Consider the following 21,592-nt stretch of genomic DNA (forward strand, 5'->3'; position numbering starts at 1 on the left):
TGTTGCATGAATTATTAAATTTTCTTTTCTTGATATCATTTGAAGCGCGCCTTTCCAGATTATAATGATACCTAATGCCTGCTTGCCTTTTGTGGTACTGCGGCGAGCGGGAAACGGGTTTTCGCGTATCTACGAGTCTACCTAGCTCGAGCCTAGTGGGAACGACCCGCAAGAAGCTCTGTTACCCAGGCAAGTGTTCAATTCAATCTTCACGATAACAAAGCTTCAAGATTTCAACGTGCACACCTGGTCAGAGTCCTCACTCATGTTTATTTACCGCAATTGATATCTTGTAACCATATCTCAAGTATCCACCATCTTCCTCTGCTCTGCCACTCTCCAAAGATAACCACAAACAATACCTACCTGGATATCACAGGTAACCTGCGAGGAGGGACCATTTGAACAATGAGCGACGACGAAGATTTCCAAATTGAAGGCCCGGAACTAGCAGAGGATGATCCCATGAGAGCGTTCTTACCAGCGTCCTTTGGTAAGAGGTCAAAAGAGGCAGATGTAGCCGCGCAAATCGATAGAACAAGACGACCAGCAGAAAGGAAGGCCGAGGCGCCAAAGGTGGCTACTGAGGAGGTTGGACAAGAAGTTGGACAACAGAAGCTCGCGTCAGAGCCAGCGTCTAAAGATTGGGGCTCTGATGAAGATGATGAGGATTCCGATAGCGATGGGGGCTCTGACGACGATGATGAATATCCAACTTCTCACGAATTGATACTGAAAACCCACGAACGCGCGGTTACTACCACCACACTTGATCCTTCAGGTTCACGACTCATAACTGGTTCGAGCGATTGTACCCTCAAGTTTCACGATTTTGCTTCCATGACCCCAACAACTCTTAGATCTTTCAAAAGCGTGGACCCAAATTATTCAAAAACATCAGCAAACTCCGAAACCCATCCGATAAATCATGTTGAATTCAATCCACATGCCGGAGGCACCTTTCTCTGTATATCCGCTCATCCGCAAGCGAAATTAATGAACCGAGACGGGGATATTATCGGAGAGTTCGTAAAAGGAGACATGTATCTGAGAGATATGAATAATACGAAGGGGCATATTTCGGAAATTACTACAGGTACATGGAGTCCGATGGATAAGAATATCTGCGTTACAGCCGGTACGGATAGTACTTTACGAATTTGGGATGTAAATGTCAGAAGATGTCAGAAAGAAGTTATCGTCCACAAATCCAAGGCTTCAGGATCAGCAGGAAGGACAAGAATGACTGCCGTTGTTTGGGGAGGCCCAGCACAAGGTGGAAACAATCTGTTAGTCTCTGCAGCTCTGGATGGAAGCTTAGTGATGTGGGGTGGCAATGGACCATATGCAAGACCAACGGCTGAAATCAGAGACGCCCACACTCCGGATACATGGACGGGTGGTATTGATATCAGTCCCGATGGCCGAATGGTTGTTACACGAGGTGGTGACAATCTGATCAAACTTTGGGACACTAGAAAGTTCAAAACTCCCATTGTGACAGCCTCACACCCCTCAACATCAGATGTCTATTCGGTTACTAATATCAAATATTCACCTAATGGTGCCAATATCATCACTGGTTCCGCATCGGGTCATCTCCATATCTTAAACTCGGGCAATCTTAAACCAGAACTAGTTACCCCAGTAACACCTGGATCTCCACTTATAACAGTTCAATGGCATCCAAAACTCAACCAAATCGTTACTGGATCTGCAAATTCCGAGGTTCATGTTCTATACAATCCGAACACATCTGTTCGAGGTGCCGTTGACGTAATGTCTCGTGCACCAAAGAAACGCCATGTTGACGATGACCCCAACTTTACAACAGATCAATCTGCTGGTATGTCAGGGGATAGCATCGTTACTCCAGGTGGTGTCATGTCTAATATATCGGCCACATCATTCTCTGCGAGACATCCTACCATAGGCCTGACTGCCTCAGGTCGTTCTCGAGATCCACGCCGACCTAATCTACCACTGGTCACACCATTTGCGAAAAGTCAACCGGATGAGAAACATATTAATGAAAGTATCACACTGAGTAGCATGCGTGATGAGGATCCCAGAGAGGCGTTGTTGAAATATGCTGAGCTTGCTAAGACAGACCCCCTATTCACCAATGCCTGGAAAGATACTCAACCGACAACTCAGTATGCTGAAATAAGTGACGAAGAAGATGAAGGGCCAGACAAGAAAAAACTGAAGAGATGATCAGTTTTATCTATGAGATATCTGCACTACTTCTATAGGGCGAGGAGTACATCAGCGATCAAGGGATTTATTGAGATCATCTAAGACTAAGCAATGTTCCGGCAAGTTTATAATATGATTCCTGATTATATGAAGCAATACTCAAACCAAGTTTCCATCTTTAGATCCCAAACTTACGATGTTTGACCTATCTACACCAGCCCGTCTTTTGAAGGAGCAATCATCGTCGTGCTTTAATTATTCTTTGATATCATCACAGCATACGTGGTGATAGCAAACATCCGGGAAAATTATTCAATCTCCACGTGAGCTCGAGAATAGGATAAGCAAGAGGTAACACAGTTCAATATCTAGTAGGTTCATAGTACTAAATATATACTTTATTCGTCATACATTCTTTCCATTGTGGCTACCGTCATTCTTGTATGCATTTTGCATTGTAGTTCTCTTCATTACCATGTAATATTTTGTTTGTTCAAACTCCAGTTTCAATTATCAACTAGTAGTTATCAACTCTCGACTCTCACTCAATCACATATCAAATCGTCCCATTCTGATTCTCGTCCCAAGCATTACTTGACTTGCACTCTCAACGCCCCTCTCCCCCTCCAAAAAAGTTTTGCTGCTTAGGTATCTGGAGAATGATCAGATGTTTCAAAGAAGACCTTTTGATTGACAGCACTATGGGAATATTTTGGTGATTATCGAATGGGCATAAGAAGGGTCTCGCGGGTCTATTTGCAGGTGTAGGTTTGTTTTTGGACATGGATATGAATGTGGAAAGTTTGAAATGAGGCGTGGAAGGAGAAGAAAAAATTTGGTATGTGGGATGTGAGTATTCAATGACTAGAAATCCATGAATCAATCGACACTGGCATTGATATCTCCAATTTACCCAGCCTTGAATCCTGACGTTGGAAGTTGTAGATTGTCACTTCGCTGCGAGGGTTTTGCTCTGTCCTCCCGTTTCATGGTTTAGTTTCAAAATTGAAAACTGAGAATATATTCACTTTTATTGCGGTAGAATGATGTATTGACAACGTGTAGCAAGCGATCAGGCAATCCTGGATGCTATACGGGAGCCTGGAAATATCACAATAAAAAAACCACTCCTCCCGCATCAATAATTGAAGCATCCTTTCTGGAGATCGAATTTATATAGACCATTCGGCTTTCGAACTCGGAGAAACCTTCAAGCTCAAAATAACTGCTCCTCTTGTTTTGAAGCGCGCAACTCCAAGCAAATACAACCGGGATTCAAGGTCGTGAACCCCAATCTACATTATTCACAATCATCGAAAGGATAAAGAAATCGAATACAAACAGAAGCCGACCATCTGCCGTTATGGATACAGAAGATACGGAGATGGGTGGGACTTCTGTTGTGCCTTTGCATGAAGACACTTATCGATGGTTTGGCTTTCCACCATTGCTACCATCACCATCTTCATCTATCTCAGAGGTTGCCATAGATACTAATAAGGATCCTTCTTTGGACGAAACTTCAAGCGCCTCAATTCCATTTGAATCCACAGAATTACTCGCAGATCCGCTAATCTGGAAAAAGACGAAGAAGGAAACGAACGGTGACAAGACTCCTCCTAGCTCTATCATGCATCTCTTGACCTTGGCAACAATACCTCAACACACGGGAGTTTCTGCGACCAATCACAGCAATATTGTAGGACTTCCAACTGCACCTTCTCAGTCCATTTCTCCAGCTCCCGTTCTAGGAGTCGAATCGCGGAAGAGTGTTCCCGAGAATAAATACCCGAATGGAAATGTGACATCTGAATATGATAAGTTGAGTGCGATTATTGATAGAAATCATGCAGTTCTTTCAACATTACAGCCGTCTTCGTCTCTGCCCTCGCCAATTACGAGCGGTGGTTCAAGTACGAACACGATTAGTTCCAAGGACCAATATCTCGGCCCATTGACAATATCTGGCCGCCCGGGTTTATTTGCGACCTTGCGCAAGAAATCTGCAAAGATCACAGGATCCTCTTCCTTTCCGCAAACTGAACAACTTGGCTTGACTTTTGATACAGATATCACTACATACAAATCACTCGAAGCATCAAAGGCATGGAAAGTAACGAGAGTATGTGAACTGTTGCTCAGGGCTGTTGCAAACATCGAACCTGGTAATGTTGAAGGTCATGTCGAAATTCTCAACTTCTATTTACAAGAGTACCCTTTGCAAAGCTTGGTAATTTTAAAGGCTCTTGAAAACGCTGGGCACTATTTTCGCAAATTTTCCAACGCTGTATGATACATTTCGTTGATTCCTACGACTATTCCATCGCTAACATATATTCTCTTCCTCTAGATGTCTGCCCATTCAAGTAAGCCATACAGAGAGCAGTGTATGCTAAGCGATGTTTTCAAAAAAGAGAACCCGATACCTCCAATCGTAAGTCAAGTCTCACAATCTTCGTCGTTCTTTACCAATACTTAATTCTTCCTCAGATACGTCCTCTGCTACCCTTCGCATCTATAGCAGCCAGCTACGTTAGAAATACTAAGTCTGCTCGTCGAGGGGGAACATCATCACTGCACACCTATCAATACCATTACCACAACGAATTTAAATGCGAAATCAAGCATGAAAATGAAAGTTTCCCGTTGGGTTTCAATCCAATTTTGATGCACACTCTCGGAAAGTGTAGCAGACATCGTCTTCGAAACGAGAGGCATGAGAGACATAAGATACACAAGAAGCAGTTCAAGAAGGGATTGACGCATGTGCATAGGAATCCTATCTTGTCCGAAGAAATCATCAAGGAATGTGGAGGAGAAACTTATGCAGAGCTGGAAGGCAGAGTCGAGATGGATGATATGAGAAATGCTGCATATTGGGAGATGACCACTCGACAAATTGAGGAGATGCCTACTCGGAAAGATGGAAATTCCGTTTTCAAGATATGTCCGTCTCCATTGAGGAGGGAATTGCCAAAATTAGACGATCATTGGATTCCTGACTCTGTGATGCCATATACGAAGATACCTGGAGAGATAATCAAATTCGAATCGGAAATCGTGCGAGCTAGCAAGCGCAAGCAGGATACTAACAAGGAGGCAGAGGAAGAGGAAAGAGAATTTCATGAATCTCGATGCAAATCTAGAAAGCTCGATTCTAAGAAATCGGATGCTCGGATGGCTCAATGGGAGAGAGAATACAATGCAGCGAAAAAACAGGTTCGGAAGGAATACGAGGAAGAGATGAAAAAAGAAGAAGAAGAAACGCGGAAAATAACCGAAGAAAAGGAAGCTGAAGAGGAACGGGAACGGCTGTGGGGGGCGCAAGAGAAGAAAACCAGGGAGAAGGAGATTCAGGGAAAGGAAAAGAATGAGCGATTGCGTATGGAGCGAGAGAGTGCAAAGGACCGTGCGAAAGAGGGACGGAGAGACCGCTTGAATTGGGACAATAGGGAGAGGTCTGACTGTCGTGTTACACAAGCATGGATAGATCTGGGTACTGATATGGCTCGTGTGGGAAGTTGGGATTGAGGCGAGAGTTAGGGAGAAGGAATGTGTCGTATGAAGAAATCCTATTGGGCTGGTGGCGTATGTACCACTATGTCTACAAAACTGGATACTTCGAGGCATACGAATGTTTAGAATGATGGAACTACTTTCTTCTTTATGCCACTTTTTCGAGGGTTGGATGTTGGAGGGAAAACTAGTCGAAGGCACAAGAAGAGCGTCTGGGGTGGGCATTGATATGTACCCAGAATTATACCAAGTAACCTTAAGAACGGAAACTCTTCATTTCTACGCTATTCAGAATCTTAAGAGTAGCTTACTTCTACCATACCAAGCAATATTCACCAGCAAATTGAATGATTGTAACACAGATTCTCACAATCAGCAAAGTTGAGCAGTAAGCAAGAAAATAAATGGCGACTTCTTTCTCATAAACCTTACATTCCATCTTCGTCAACCATGTCCAAACTCTCTTATATATGATTTCGTTGTCTATTGGAGCTTGTCGTTTATACAGCATTAGGAATGGAGATTGGGCGAGGAAGGTGGAGCAGATTGTTGCACGGATCTTGGAGGAGTCGACGGGGCACTGGATGGGATCTATGTGAGATATTGGGGGGTGGCGATGGTGAAGGGCCGTTTGGAGATTGATTTGGGCTCAGGAGGCTGTGATGGCTAAGATATGCGAGGGTGAAGGTGGAGGTGAAAATGATATTGATGCCCTTAGAGATATGCGAGAGGGGAGGTTATCATGGTGGATGGTGAGGACGAATTCTAGGGGTAAATTTGCAGCAAAAGAAGTACTTGGCGATGCTGATAGTGGTTGTTTCTTCGATCTATATTAAAGTTCCATTTGTGACTAGATTCTTGTCTGTGTGATCAAAAACTTGGAGCAATAGTCCTTATACATATCAAGGTTCCTTAACGTCAAGAAGATTGACGGAAAGAAGCGAATCTGCTTTGCCATCTTGTCCTTTCTTTCATAAAACGTTACGGAAGATTGGTTACTGCAATACCATAGTGCTAACATTCGAGATTGATCCGCTTGCCTGCTTGAGACGAATGTAGACAAATGGACACAAAGATGTGACGAATCTACCACTTGAAAATTGACGATCAATTGGTATGGATTTGTGGTTCTGATAGGTCGGGCTCTTGATTTAGAAGTTTTGTTGCATATCTCATTCTCACCTTCCAGGCAATTCTTGAACAGATTTCTAATCTTATCTCTTTTCAGAGCGTCCTCGAGGTTTCATATGTCGGGAAGGATCCCATGTTGATATCAATGGTCGGTGAATCGGAATCCCATATGTCATCCAAGAAATGTCCAAAAGGTGAAAACAAGACGTGCAACAAACCTTTTCCTATTCTCAAATCACGTGTATGAGAGAGATACGGAGTAGATCGAACCTCTGGAGTGGTCTCATCTAAGATGTATCGTAGTGCAATAGTAGAGTCTTGCTCGATAGGTTTGAACATGTAAAGCAAGACATAAAGAATGAAGACGAGTATGATTACGTCTATAGAAGTGCAACAGAAGTTTTCGGGTAAGGTTGAGCGTATAGATGAAGATCACTAGATGGTATCATAGCAAAAGGATATCCAAGATTTCCATCATGTCTCACTCCACCCGTGGCGTTCCTCTACTTTGGGGTATGCGAACGAAAACCCTTCCCAAAACGTTTACTAGCAGAGATGAGATGGAAATGTTTCAGACAACAATTGAAGTTGAAACAATACCAAATCCTGGGGGGTAGGCTCGGTTGGCCATTCCGGAAGATGTGATGCTACACGACCCATCTGGCATACATTAAACAGCCCTGGAGAACCACCTTCTCGCAGCTAGAAAATCAAAAGATCCAGTCTAGTAGTGTGGCGTGTAGATAGACGTTCCTAGTGGTCGAAACCTACCAATGAGATATATCGATCGGGAAGCCACAGCGTGGTGTTCAAGTACTGGCTGACGAGTTGTGAGGCTGATGGATACTTGGTCCATTCAAAAGCTCCAATTAAGTAGGCTATGCATAAGCGACGTTTCAACAACTTCTGTAAGGCACAAACCAAACACCAAACTGCACACTGTACATGTACAGTCAAGCAAGATCCATATCTGCGTTGTGAAGACATGTCCCAAGAATGTCTAACATTGTTGTTTGTTGCATGGAAAGATCATCTTTTGCACAACGCAATGATGATACGTGCCATTTGAAGTGAGGTTAGCAGGGAATTAACTTCGGGGCGGAATGGGCCTTCCCGTTTTGCTGTCAATCACGTGGAGCTATTGTGGCTAATTGGTCATAGCGCCAAGCGCCAAAAAAAACTCATGACCCCTCGTAACCCAGCCTCCTCAAAAATGGATATGACGGTTCACCAGGTTTCTACATATGCAAGAGGTGAATCATTGGGTCATAATGTTGGACTCGAGGTTCACTGCCACGTCTTTGCTCAGATAGTTCTGGAGAATAACTGTCTTACAGTCGTCCGTTAAATTGCTAACAGTTCCTTCCCTTAAATTAACATTTTTTAACAGGACTCGATTATATTCAATACTCACCAACAATGTATCATCACACTCCCGAATCACTATTACCTCGGACAGACTCGAAAAACCCCAATTCAACATGTCGAGGTCTATCATCAAATGGAAAACCATGTCGAAGAGGTCTGACCAAATCACCACGAAATTCACCGAGTCCGAGTCCTTCAAGGGGAGCGCTGAGTCCAGATGCATTTTGTTGGCAACATAAAGATCAAGCTGGACAAATTGCCCCACCGACTCAACCTCGACCAAACCCCCTGCGTGAGAGATCAAGCGTAGACACATTGGTCGAGAGATTGGGTCTCCTAGAGGTCGATCAAAAGAAAACGAAGGGAAAACAGCGCCAGACTTCGGAAGATAATCGTGGCAGACGACCTGGGACGAGCAATGCTTCGAGGAATGAGCAGCAACGCCTTGAAGCTCAACGACAGCAACAGGAACAAGAATGGCAGCAGGCACAAGCACATCAATTACAAGAACATCATGAAGTTCCACATTCTACAAATGATGGCCAGGGACGACGCAAAAGAAGCACCCTAGAATTATTATGTTGCGGCGCAGAAGACGAGGAAATTCCACCAAGACCCCAACAAAAACCACACGAAGGACGTTCTTCCTCTCATGTTCCAAGTTCTCGTATATCAGACCATCTTGATGTGCCATCTCATACAACACGTCCAGCCTCAAGACCTTCGTCGAGACCGCACACATCATCATCGAGACCCTCAACTTCCAAGCCACCTGAAATGCTTCAGCGTCCTACTATGGAACGTGATCCATCCTCGAGAACGGGGGAGTTTCTAGCTCATATTCCTTCATCAGCAAGCCCTCAGACAACAGCTGCATTATTAGCGGAACTAGCCAAACCAATCTCTGATGCTGATCTTCCTGGATTTATTTATATGTTCTGGTTGACCGATGAAGGGTTACCTACGGGACCTTCCGATGAAGCAGCTGGATCTCTTCTAACACCAACAACCAGAGCTGGACCTGGCCATCGACGAACTTCTGATGTTCTTGAATCCTTTACTTCTGCTCCACCGAACAAGAAGGAAAAAACAATGCTTCTCAAAATTGGAAGAGCCGAAAATGTCTTTGCTAGGATGCAACAGTGGAAGAAACAATGCGGTTATAATCTTTCATTGATTCGTTACTATCCTTATCATGATTCGTCCAAACCACCATCGAGAAAAGTTAGCGAAAATGACGGACCTCAAAAGGTGCCAAATGTGCACAAGGTCGAAAGACTGATTCATATCGAATTAATGGCTAGAAGAGTAAATTGCGGAAAATGCAAAGCATGCGGGAAAGAACATAGAGAGTGGTTTGAAATTGATGCCAATAGGGATGGAGTTACGATGGTAGATGAGGTTATTAAACGATGGGTAGACTGGGCTGAGAAGGACGAGGCGTCTAGACATTAGATATAGAGGTTAACATACCTGGGTAATGCGGTGTCATCATAATTAATCACGGTCTATTATATTCTTCACTGTAACTCTCGAATGCTCCTTCAATTTTGCAATACATGCGTCCACTCCATGTTCTTTTTTGTCCAGTCGGGTTATCTAAAGTTCCCATTGAAGATGGGCAGGCTGGGTGGAGTTGCTAGTGCCAATTGCTGCCTTGCTCGTATTACATACGTTAGTAAATTCAATACTTCTCGTTGCTTAGTATCAGCTTTACAATTCATTTTCTGGTTACAAATTTGGAGTCTGACAATTGTGTGGTAGGAAATCTTCCCCTATGTCAAACTTCGCCTAATTTAATGCCAGTGTGTCTTTGTTCCAGAGCATAATCCAGACGCTCGTTTTGAGAGTATCTTATTTCTAAGAAACTACTAGATTGTAAAAGATTTCTATACGAAACATTTCTGAATGGTCATTCGTCGCAAACACTCTTGGTGGTTGGATCAAATGTGAATCAGTGAGTTTTTGGAGATGGTCATCTTCTGTTTGCTATCCATTCGATTCGTTCTGCGCATTTGAAAGTGCTGATTCGATAAAGAACTTTTATTAGGTCTATGTGTTCATGCAAAAATCAGACTTGGAGATTCACAATCATTGTTTGTTGTAACCCAAAGGATTGTGAAATGGTCCATCCTGAGAAGTTCGTATGATTCTTTCGGACTTTGAACATTTTTCAATCATTCAGTAATTATACCTCCATTCACGATCATTTTATTCCATTTGCAACTTTTTCCATCAAATGCATTCTGGACTACCAGCGAGATATAAAAGAACACCGTTTCTCTTCCATCATCCTATCAATAGATCCACACATTACAAACATTACAGAACTCCATTTCAATCAAATTTCGGATTAAGATCAAGACCGTTCACGAACATCATATCTCTAAAAAAAATGCCCTACTACTACCCCTACCCCTACCCCATCCCGCACTACTTTCCCATCGTACCCGTCTACCCAACCACAACAGTAACCTCAGTTTCCGCCCCCATAATCCATCAAACACCAGGCTTCAATCCACTTCATGGACAAGATCCCGGTCCTACACCTCCTGGCATAGGTAATCGCGTCGCGGGTTATGTTACTGGTATGTATTGTACATCGGTGAGTAGACCCTGCGAGATGCGCGAATAAACTAATTTGCTGGGGACTAGGTTTGGCGACAATAGGTCCTCCGATAGTGAGAGTTGCACCAATAGTAGCAGTACCTCAACCGCATACTTCGAATGCGTGTGCAAATTGTCGGAATCAAGATGCAAATCCTACTGCAGCGAATGCAACTGCCAGTCCTCCAACTCCAATTCCAGAACCAAAACCTCCCGCCACCAAACCAAAATCCATTCTCAAACCAACACCAACACCAACTCCTGCTCCCGACCCAGCATCTTCATCTTCTTCGCCTCCTTCATCTCCCACAAAGTCTAAGTCTAAATCTAAACTCGAACCTCCGCTTAGTATCCTCACCCATGCAAATACAAATAAGAATGCAAACCCCACTCCGAAGCCGGGATGCTGACAATCATTGAAGAAGGATTGTCCTCCTCTTGGGAAGAGATCCAGTGAGAGTTTATTAGGGCCGTTGGGGAAGAGGGTTAAATTTTGGGACGACAGTGGGTGATAGTGAGATGGAGATATTGCATTTCTTATCTTTTATATTAGAAAACGAGTTGTTGACCGTTCGAGAGTATACTAGTCATAGAGGAGTACAGTGAGTGCTTGGTATTTGTATTAAGCTTTTTGCATAGAAGGGATAGCTTAATGCCATATATATATCCAATAATTCCTCCATGACTTTTTCTAACGATACTTGCCATTTCCCCTTGCCTATCTCCTCGTTGGCCACTGTTTAGAAAACTCAACTGTAAATCTCCATACCGTGCTGAAATACGTGAAACCAAACACATTATGCAATCCAATAAAGCTACTTTGTATTGTTCCCATATCTCAAATTAATTGAAATTTGGATATACAGTAGAGCAACGAAAAATTGTAGGTCCGCGAGGAAAAAATGCGACGAAAGCGCAGCAATTATACAGAATTCGGCAATCTCTGCCATGGCAAAGACGTACCTGAAGACATAGGCTGAATTAAAGCCACAGTTTCATACCTGTATTCTAGAATAGATAGATATTTGAAATGATAACGTTGGTAGCACGTGGCTTACAATGTCAACCTCTGTGAGTCTGTAACTGAACCTCCAATGATTTTACATTGGGGCCGACTAGTCGGCATTATGTAATATTATCTCAATCTCCATCCCCTTTGTTGTACGAAAACAGGATCATCTAACAACGTAACACCCACAAATTTACTAATAAAATTCATCTTTGAATCCAACCTCCTTCAACTGCTTTCAATAATGGACTTTCCACAGCTCCTACTATCATCCTCACAATATTTGCACTCAATTCCTTCTTATACACGTCTCCCTGTAACATCCCCACCCCAACGCAAACAACATTCAGACCCATCCTACCCTCTCTATTCTTAGCATCCGCCACCACCTTTCTAGTCTCATCATTTATGACTCCACTCGGCGCCTCTTCATCAATGACCTCCTTGTCAGTCAAAAATCTCAACATAGCGCTCATAGTAGTCCCAGAACTAATCACGTCATCAATCAACGCTATTCTCTTCCCTTTAACCAACGACAAAAGATTAGGATCGAGATAGACTGGTGGTCCTTGGCCTGGTTTGTCGAAGAGACATGATATCTTGGTGGTGAGTTGGTCTCCATACCAGGGTTTCTTGGAGTAACCCCATGGGATGTGACGATCTTATGGAAAGCACTAGTCAGCATCTTGTTCTTCTTCGGTTCCACAATAAGAATCTATTTCCCTCTCTAATTTACCGGAGACTCGGAAACAGAGCTAAACTAAGCATTCTCGCGATTCTTCACGTAAATGTAATGGAATAAAGGGCGGGTAAGCGAAATACAGCATGGATGAGATTATCAACCTACCGAATCCTAATTCTTCCGCCACAAAAGGCGCCAAAACAAATCCACCAGTCGGCAATCCCATCACAACTTCCGGGTTGAACTTCTTTATCTTACTCGCCACAATCCTGGCCAGTTCCCTCACAACCGTCATCGAAGCATGCGGTAATGCCAATGAGCAAACAGCAATGCCATTAGTGGCATCTCCTAGTGGTCTAATGGGAAGAAGCAAGCTTATATCTGGAGTGAGAGGTGCAGCGAAGGAGTATTGATAGGGAGGAGCTGTTGAATATGGGAGGGAAGCAACGGAGGATGTGGGAATTATCTCTTGCCAGTAGGTAGTCGTGGGGCAGGTGAAATGGGTATGGGTTACAGGACCGATTGTCTCGCAGGGGTAGTAGGGTATGTGATGGCTAGTTGGTTCCATGGATTGGTTGTTAGTTGTGGTTAATGGTGCCGAGGCTGTGTTTTTGGAACTTTGTGTATCCTGTCCGTCTGGCCTTGGAGCCTCAACGAAAGCGGCGTCGGTAGAAAGCAGTGATTGAACGGACATTGTCAAATAAGTCTGTAAAGTGTTCTGCGCTCTGGGAGCTTTTGATTTAGGATGGGTTGTATCAGTGGGATGTTTGTCATATAAATACAGACGAAGTAGGCTTTCAAATAGATGGTCTACTGGTTGAACAAACATTGTTAACACGCGTGCGGAGATTGCCTTCCGCAACGTGTAACACAAACTTAGTGAATTAGCCACGCAGGCCGTGATCATACTAGAGCGACATAATGACGTACAGCGCATAAAGCGTCGTAAATTCGTGAACTACATGTTTGTTGCAACCCGCAGTATAAGCCAGCAGACGTTTCTCACCATCCTGCCACAATGAGTCATTAAGGCTCTTCATGTCTGTTTCATCGAAACTGATTACTCAATCTAAGGCTTGAATAAAAGCAGACATTTATGGGCCATGTGAAATTTATTGAAAACATTGATGTCAGAAAGAAGAATGGGATGAGTTGGAGATTGTGGTAGAAGAAATGAAAATTTATTTAGCACTTGGCACTTTGCAGCGAACACGTTAACTTTGTAGTGAGAGGATCAGAGACTATTGCTGAAACTGGCTCGAAAGTTTGTTATTACCAATATGTGTGTATAATTGAACGCACTTGTCCTCCAACGTCATCATCAATTTATGGTATATCAAATCAAGATTCGGAACGAGCAGCGCTCGTGCTCAGAAGCCTTGAACTGGCCTTATCTAGGAGCAAGACCGCTGCTCTGATCCTCCACTTCGACGTCCAAACATCTATTCGGAACCACGCGTTCAATATCCGTTCTATTATTAGACGTCTGTTCATGGCTATCATCTGGAGTAGCATCTTTCAACTCTCCCGTATTGCGACCAAGTGATGAGACCTCTGAGCTCCATTCATATCCTTCAATGACCAGTTCCCGTTCTAATTGCCAGTCCATTTCTTCGTTACTTCCAACATTATGTGAATCGGGCTGTTTGTCCCCACCGTTACACTCGTTTTCTGGCAACCATTCCTCTATCCTATCTATATGCGACTTCAAAGATGTCAGAAGGTACTCTTTGAGGTGTTTGGATTTTGCAAGGAAATGGTGATTGGGTCGATTGAATGCGGAATGTTGGTTGCATCGACGGAGTGAGAGATTGTTCCGGTACTCTGGTTTTTGATACCAATAGCGACTATCCTGGATACGGTGATGACCAAAGTGAGGATCATTGTGAGTTCGAGCTGATGCGTATTGTACATGCGAGCCTCTTCGGTTGCCACGACTATAATTTGCTTCGTCATAATGCCATTCGGTACGTCTGTTTCTATCATCACCGCGCATGTTTACATCCTGGTGGCTTTCTGATCGAATCAATATGTGTGAAATGAGATGAGAAATGGGCTAAATCGAATATTAAGAGAAATTTGTATCTTTGATGGATATCCGACGAAAGTTCTGGTAAGACCACTAGACTCTTTACTCATTAACATTTTCATTTGTTTCGAATGAGCATTGTTCTGTGGCAAACTTGCCTGAATCAATTGTGTCAATGGTGATCATCGAACTTGAAAGTTGTTTCAGGAATTTCCGAAGAAACCGACAGAAAAGTCTATACTTTTGGGGCCGGAGTATCCAATAATCGCACACTGCTACCCAATAGCGAGAAGATTGCAATCTTCTGTTAAATTCATTTGACAAGAACAGTCGATCCTAAAAGGGTTATGGCCTTCTAGACATTGAAAACTTGTATCAGGTCCGAAAGTCTGAATATTCGAATCTGACTGCAACACGCTCTCGACGTATCGACACTAATCAGTTCCCAAATCTTCTCCAGTAGCCTCCCGCATGGATTCTGAGACCGATCGGCGAAAAGCTCGCAGGTGTGTACAAAATTGTGTAGTAAGACTTCAAGATTAGGGCAATGCTTGTCAATATGAAATAGTTCTCGATTTCATATCATAGATTCATGCCAGTTCCAATCTTTCACCAATTGTTTGACACGATAATCAGTCGCCCAGCCAAGATCGATTTCGATGTCCTTCAGCAAATCAAGTATTACTTTTCGCTCTTTCGTTTCTGTTAAGCACTGACCTGCAATAAACAGAGGCTGCACTTGGTGAATCCTCACAGAACCTTCCGGCCTTCCCAGAGCGATGCCGCAGATTTCGTGACTATGGTGGCGAACTTCCATCTCAATAGACCGGTATGAATGGAGCCTATTTGAAACGGTTGTCCTTTTTGTAGTGGATTCGTGGGGCTTATTGGTAAGTAGGAGGATCCTCGTAAAATGGTATGACTGCATTGTTGAGCCACACATTGGAATACTATACCATATCTCTGGAAATACAGTTCTCGGTGAATCTTGTGGTAAACTGCCATCTGTAATCGTTGATAAACGAGCACATGGTTTAAAGGTATCTGGTAGACCTCGATACCAAACTTCCAGCTCGTTTGCCAGCTCGTGCCATCGTTCGAGTAAAGTCATTTGATTGATACCAAAAACAGCGGTAGGACTACCTTTATCCTGAGGATAGACATTATCGATGGAATCACCGGTAGCAATAAAATTAACAATTTTCGACATGAGCCAAATCAAGGCATTTGAAATCATATCTTCACGCATAGACATCTGCAACTCTGGATATGAACTTTCCTTGTTGCTTGGGATAACAAATCCTTGATCATCTATCAGGAGTCCAGCTGCACGCCAAAGATCCCAATCTTCTGTGTTGAGTCGGGTTTGTCCTTCATTAATGACTAGTTCAAAGTTAGTGTTGTCAAAGGTGTGAGGTTTCAAATACTAACAAGCTGCCAGAAAGTCCTGGCGGGCGAAGTTCCAAAATGTAGCTCTCCTCGCAACTGAAGGCTTGGTTCTAAATGATAATGATCCTGGAGTACTAGGTGAAGGCGAATGAAGAGGCATCATGCCTTCCCTTTCCGCTAGGTCGAACAAGGATTTAGTCCCACTTAGATGTCGAGACCAAGCATGCAGAGCATTGTCGAGAAATTCGTAAACGCAGAGTATAGCGGCGGCTGCGATTGTCTCATCGGCGTCACGTTGTATCGGCTTCGATAGTCGCCGTCGCTTGTTTGATTGGGAAGGAGTACTCTGTGGTGATTCAATATTTATTGGGGAATGAAAATGACCATCGATCGTGGGTGTAATAGGAAAATCTTTTCCGCCCGACTTGGAGAGCTCCTCTACTAAGAGTGAAATTGCTCTGTCGTAATATTTTGCACTAATGTAAATCCAGTCGACCTTATCCGAATTTGGATAGAGCTCCATAAGTGCTTGCTCACTGACTATGCCACCGACAATGGCCTTTCTTCCCCCAACACGCGAAAGCTGTTTAGCAGCATATGCGCATGCTGAGTATTTGAGCAAAGGATTCGATACGGCAAGAATGGGGACATGGTGTGCAAAGTAGCACCCGAGGTCGAATAAATCCATCCTAACATGATCAATTATGCTTCCGATATTGATGTAATCTCAACTCACCATTGTCCGGTAGTTTCTCTCCAAATGTCTCAATAGAAACGCAACTTCATGCTCTCTCACACTATCAGCATCACTGATGAAAGTGTTCGTCCTCGAGACTGATCTCAATGAAGGATCAATAAGGGGTGAGTCTATAACAGTAATGTTAGCCGAGGATTTAGTGAATAAGAGAATCGCTATTTCCATACTCTGATGGGCTTCCGGTCTTGTAGGGTTCAGTATAAAGTCGAGGTTATTGGCGGAGTGCTGGGGAGTGTTGAGACTTCTTGGTGATTGTGTGTGCACCGATAATTGAGGCATATATTCCATATTCGTAGTCGCCGCCGTGGAAAGAGCTTCCAACCCAGGTGCGTCCTCAAACTGGGGGTAAGTAGAAACGTCATTGACACTCTCGTCTATAGTGGTTGCGGTGGGAATGGTAGATTCTGGGGATTGTTCAGGCTCAGGAGTCGCTTCCATGTTGTATGGATCGATGACATGAAAGAAGGTTACTGTCAATTGCCAAGTCAGATTCAAATCCTTCATCTCGCGATTGGCCTTCACTCCAGTAGATTATAACGCACTGTTCTTTGGCACATCGACCCAAACACTGTTCTCATCAAATGTATTCCTATACGCAAAAAATGCACCTAATCGGCCACTTTTGTCACCAGGAATAGCATCTTCACCGCCGTTCATGGAAGCATTTTGTTGGTGTCTGAATACTACTCCATCGCTAAGTACACATTGTCTTGAAGCTTTGCGACATTGTCCACATTCTGGCTTGATTTCGTCGCACTTGAGCTTTCGTTGGCGGCATGTTTGACTGGCAGCACGAAGGCGCAGATTAGCAAATTGGCCATTGAAATGAATTCAATCGTAAGCAATGAGAGAAGATAATTACCATCCTGTACGCGACCGCATTGCTGCGGAAACAGCATTATTTCCACCCGCGATTCGGGGTAGATGATGCGATTATGATCAGGTAACAAATCCTCATATTGTATGACAGTTTGAATGTTTTTGTTTGTGCACCTAGTGATACGAAGCATTTTACTTCACGATATTCCCCGCAGTAGTGCCAGACAAGGTTGATCTAGACTTTTCGGGGTGTCGGAAGGCCTGAAGCGGAGGTCCGAACAGCGGGGGGCAGGGGGGGATTTGATATTCACGTGGTATCTAACTCAACATTTCAATCACAACCTCATAGGTTCTATTGATCGAGCAGTGGATATTAACCTCTCAACACAACAAAGTATACAGATAGATATCGATGAGGACCTCTGATTCTCGACCGTGTTGACATGAGAGATGAGCTTGTGATGGCTAGTCCAAACCGTTAAGACTATGGCAATATTCTTGGGTTACTACAGATAGCTGTAGGTAGGAAAAGTCATTCTAGCCGTGCAAAAGAGAACACAGGTTTCATCATTATAATGTCGAATGTCGCTCGAATCAGTACTCGAGTCTCATCTAGATACATTGAATAGTGCAAAATGATCAGGTTGTCAAACTTCACATGCGATTATTGAGTGAATACTAGACCCCGAAGTTTGGGCCGTGCTATTAGGTCTCCAATTCATTCATACCTATATAATTTGACTCCCTTTCTAATTTTGAACTTCGTTTCATATCATTTGCAATACAGCTCAATAAAACCACGATGTCTATCCAAACTCAAACTATTATCACCTCAACCAACAAAGCAGCAAGGCATTTAGTTGCTGCTAGAGCAGGCAAAACTATGGATATGTCTATGGCTCTTAAGGAGAGTCCCCCATCTCTTTTAGATCTCTCTCAGCATTGGCCAATGATGGAAAGCATTTGTTCAGGAATGAACTTTCATGATATTGTCAGCCTATCCAGAACTTCGAAACGGTTTTCAAGCTTGCCAGAAACGATGTCGAAGACTCAATTAAACATCGACTCTATTCTCCAACACTTCGTTAAAGACCCCGAAGCGCTCAGATTGAAAATGGCACAAACTAATAAGGTTATAGTTGATAACACTGTTCTTCATCTCTCAAGAGGTCTATAAGATTGAAAGATGGAATGTGTGTTATTGTGGGGGAAGAGGATGATGAAAAGGCTTTCAAGAAATTTATTTGTGAAGAGGAAGGTTACAAGTACCTTGAAGTTGAAGACTCATCAACCCAAATACCGGACACAAGTTTGACTTGGGAGTGGCCTGCAGTGGTTAGAGATGATCGAGATCCTCCAGCCTCAAAAATGTATGAACGTAGTTTTATATATAGAGTAAGGAGCCCATCAGTTTATGGATATTTGCCATCATGTACTAACAGAATTCCGCTATAGACCCGGTATTGTATCAGACGCGATGATTAATCTTCATCTAGCCACACGCTCATCGTGTTACTCACGCAGCGATACCACCTATTTTAGCAGCTCTACTGTGCTTTCCGGATGCCTCGTCGGCAAACTATATTACATGTCACAAAGCATACTCAATGTTTCCTAACTCAGTGCTTAGGCACAAAGCATTATGGTTGTATGGACCTCATCCTGGTCATGATCAGATGATGCCTAAATATGTTAAAAATGGATGGAAGCTGATAACGCCTTCACCTCTAGAATACAGCCGAACCTCCTCAGAAACAAATACGGCGAATGAAAAGCGACACTACCAACATTTCATACCAGATACCTTCCGATGGATTGGCGACAAGCACACTTGGACGATAGAGCATCCAGAACTACCACTTAGTCTTCCCCTGGACACAACTAGAACCCCAAAAATCCCAGATATAGCTACAGAACTAACCTTTGTTACCATCACTACAAACTTCCGACAATCCTATTATGATTTCAATGGCCCTGCATTTTATCGTAGTGAGAGTGCATTTTACTACACAACAAGTCTGAAACATTGCTATGGAAACACACATCGAAACGACTTCGCCATGGAAAAGTCAAATTTCTGGTCACACGTCAACAATCAGCTGTTCTCATACTCACAGAAGCAAGCGCTCGACAAGCTTTCTCTTGATCAGTCTATTACTTCACCAAAGAACAAATGATACTTGAGTACATTTCTTGATGGAGATCACGCATGTGGAATTGCACGTCTCCCCGAATCTTAGGAGTTCTTATATTTGAATGGTCAGATAGAAACATCGTTTGAACAATGGAAGAAGATTGTGGGCTTGACCCGATATGATGGGGAAGTCAAGAAAGTACAGAGAGTATCGGGAGAAAGCAAGAATCCTAATTCATCACATCACTGTGCCTTGAGCTTTGGAAAATATAAATAGTTGATTTGTAGCAGAGGTCCTGGTTACCAGGGATTCGAATAATGATTAGAAAGTACCAATATAGTAAACTATCAGCGTCTTAATGTTGCTGTCCAGAAATCTTTCGGTTCGTTAGTCGAAATGAATTTAGACCTATCCAATTAGAGTCGTACCTATTGACTGCTCGATACGTTGCCAGTAATTTGTCTTTGTCGCTCCACCCCAGAGATATCATCACAAAGTTGAACATGCCAAATAAATACTCTCAAATAGCGGACAATGAAACCTGAATCATTAATATCCCGTCCGGTCCATACGAATCAAAAACCATCTACTGCCATGTGATCAATCCTACTCGCAACCTACCCCATTTCAAAATGCAACGGTATATACCTACCACAAGGTATCTGCAAAATTACAGCAAAGAGACGACCACTTGAATTAATGCCAAACGTGTCAACCAAGATGATAATGTCGGGCAATCACGTCAAGTACGAAAGACCTAAACTTTACATTTATGAACATGCACTCCATATCGAAGTGTATCAAAGCGAAATGGACCAGCACAGCAATGTCTGTTTTAACAAATCGATCGGGCCTGCAATGATGATTGTTACATTCCGTCATGAAATGGTTGCAGCAAGGACAACCTCACAAGTAGCCTGCCCTCCCTGGAGAGAAAAACAGTGATCACATTCCTGGAGCTTCTCTGCTTTAGCCGTATCCAGATTCTCAGGCCATGAAACCGCCCCCCTCCATCACGGCCAAGTGTAATTCCGAACCTTTTGATCCAATTTGGATCAGAAATGGCCTCGACCCCAAGATTGCCTTCGGTCTGCAATGTTTCCCGCTTTTCTCCCCATCAGGCTCTGAATTAGCAGAACTTACAAGCATAGCACATCGGACCACTTCATCACCGCCGCTGGCCGGGGTGCTACTTAACTCAACGGCTAGTCTCATTTACAAAGAACTAATTGTCATTCTCAACAGTTACCATCTCACTTATCTCAAACATATCAACAACATCGAATAGATGAATCAAACTGGATATCATATCGTATATCTAAACATACACGCCAACCACCCTATTCTACCATGAACAACATCGCATCATCACACAAGAGCCCCCATACCATACATAAAACATTGGATATACATTCAACAATTCGCACCCCCTTCGATTCCCAACTCGGTCCCCTTTGCTTTCCTCAACTCAAACAACATAAAAACCAAAACATCAATCAATTCTCATCCATTCACCAAACCCCAAACACCAACATCAAACCATATGACTTATTTTCCGTTCCTTGCCGTTCCTTCCCTTAGTCCTTTAATTGCCATTTCCCATTCCATAAAACTCACTTGCATATTCGCCCATACAGCCAGCTCATCATATAACATATACACTACGTATCTCAATTCCAAGCTTCTGCCCCATTCCCTCGAGATCGACAGAGCCAGTCAAGCTAAGCAAATTATGAAATGCGCCTTTGCCTCTACTCTTGTAGATGCTCTCATATCTGCGAACAGATCCACACAAAATTGATTGCCAATACGGTTCCACTTCTCGACACGATAATCCTGCAACCAAGATGACATAGCAAATACCGTAAGCTCCGTTTATGACATTAGGCCGTGGCGAAGTGTATGTGAAATCGATTGCGATACTGAATCCGATAATCGGACAAAGAAATCG

The 21,592-nt window shown here is 43.3% G+C and overlaps 8 protein-coding genes across 8 annotated transcripts; 5 read left to right on the plus strand and 3 right to left on the minus strand.

Annotated features, from left to right (window-relative positions):
• Positions 1–408: 408 nt before the first annotated feature.
• On the plus strand, positions 409–2,217 carry EAF02_006661 (uncharacterized protein; the record flags this gene model as incomplete). Its single annotated transcript, XM_038902709.1, has 1 exon — positions 409–2,217. One exon carries the CDS (start codon positions 409–411, stop codon positions 2,215–2,217), a length of 1,809 nt encoding a protein of 602 aa, XP_038757929.1.
• Positions 2,218–3,562: 1,345 nt separating this feature from the next.
• On the plus strand, positions 3,563–5,730 carry EAF02_006662 (uncharacterized protein; the record flags this gene model as incomplete). The annotated part of the gene is made up of 3 exons (XM_038902710.1): positions 3,563–4,486; positions 4,550–4,633; positions 4,690–5,730. 3 exons carry the CDS (start codon positions 3,563–3,565, stop codon positions 5,728–5,730), a joined length of 2,049 nt encoding a protein of 682 aa, XP_038757930.1.
• Positions 5,731–8,265: 2,535 nt separating this feature from the next.
• EAF02_006663 (uncharacterized protein) lies at positions 8,266–9,669 on the plus strand (the record flags this gene model as incomplete). The annotated part of the gene is made up of 1 exon (XM_038902711.1): positions 8,266–9,669. One exon carries the CDS (start codon positions 8,266–8,268, stop codon positions 9,667–9,669), a length of 1,404 nt encoding a protein of 467 aa, XP_038757931.1.
• Positions 9,670–10,609: 940 nt separating this feature from the next.
• Positions 10,610–11,231, plus strand: EAF02_006664 (uncharacterized protein; the record flags this gene model as incomplete). The annotated part of the gene is made up of 2 exons (XM_038902712.1): positions 10,610–10,802; positions 10,870–11,231. 2 exons carry the CDS (start codon positions 10,610–10,612, stop codon positions 11,229–11,231), a joined length of 555 nt encoding a protein of 184 aa, XP_038757932.1.
• An 805-nt stretch (positions 11,232–12,036) lies between these two features.
• On the minus strand, positions 12,037–13,206 carry EAF02_006665 (uncharacterized protein; the record flags this gene model as incomplete). The annotated part of the gene is made up of 2 exons (XM_038902713.1): positions 12,037–12,491; positions 12,678–13,206. The coding sequence occupies 2 exons, from the start codon at positions 13,204–13,206 to the stop codon at positions 12,037–12,039; spliced, it is 984 nt and encodes a 327-aa protein (XP_038757933.1).
• Positions 13,207–13,902: 696 nt separating this feature from the next.
• EAF02_006666 (uncharacterized protein) lies at positions 13,903–14,508 on the minus strand (the record flags this gene model as incomplete). The annotated part of the gene is made up of 1 exon (XM_038902714.1): positions 13,903–14,508. One exon carries the CDS (start codon positions 14,506–14,508, stop codon positions 13,903–13,905), a length of 606 nt encoding a protein of 201 aa, XP_038757934.1.
• A 610-nt stretch (positions 14,509–15,118) lies between these two features.
• EAF02_006667 (uncharacterized protein) lies at positions 15,119–17,679 on the minus strand (the record flags this gene model as incomplete). Its single annotated transcript, XM_038902715.1, has 6 exons — positions 17,550–17,679; positions 17,230–17,471; positions 16,855–17,157; positions 16,667–16,797; positions 15,973–16,513; positions 15,119–15,924 (listed from the first exon to the last, which is right to left on the minus strand). The coding sequence occupies exons 1-6, from the start codon at positions 17,567–17,569 to the stop codon at positions 15,119–15,121; spliced, it is 2,043 nt and encodes a 680-aa protein (XP_038757935.1). The 5' UTR covers positions 17,570–17,679.
• A 629-nt stretch (positions 17,680–18,308) lies between these two features.
• Positions 18,309–19,683, plus strand: EAF02_006668 (uncharacterized protein; the record flags this gene model as incomplete). The annotated part of the gene is made up of 3 exons (XM_038902716.1): positions 18,309–18,638; positions 18,674–18,901; positions 19,003–19,683. The coding sequence occupies 3 exons, from the start codon at positions 18,309–18,311 to the stop codon at positions 19,681–19,683; spliced, it is 1,239 nt and encodes a 412-aa protein (XP_038757936.1).
• Between the last annotated feature and the right edge of the window lie 1,909 nt (positions 19,684–21,592).

This window comes from Botrytis sinoallii (assembly GCF_014898435.1).
Source record: "Botrytis sinoallii strain Bc 23 chromosome Unknown BSIN_010, whole genome shotgun sequence".
Lineage (NCBI taxonomy): Eukaryota > Fungi > Ascomycota > Leotiomycetes > Helotiales > Sclerotiniaceae > Botrytis > Botrytis sinoallii.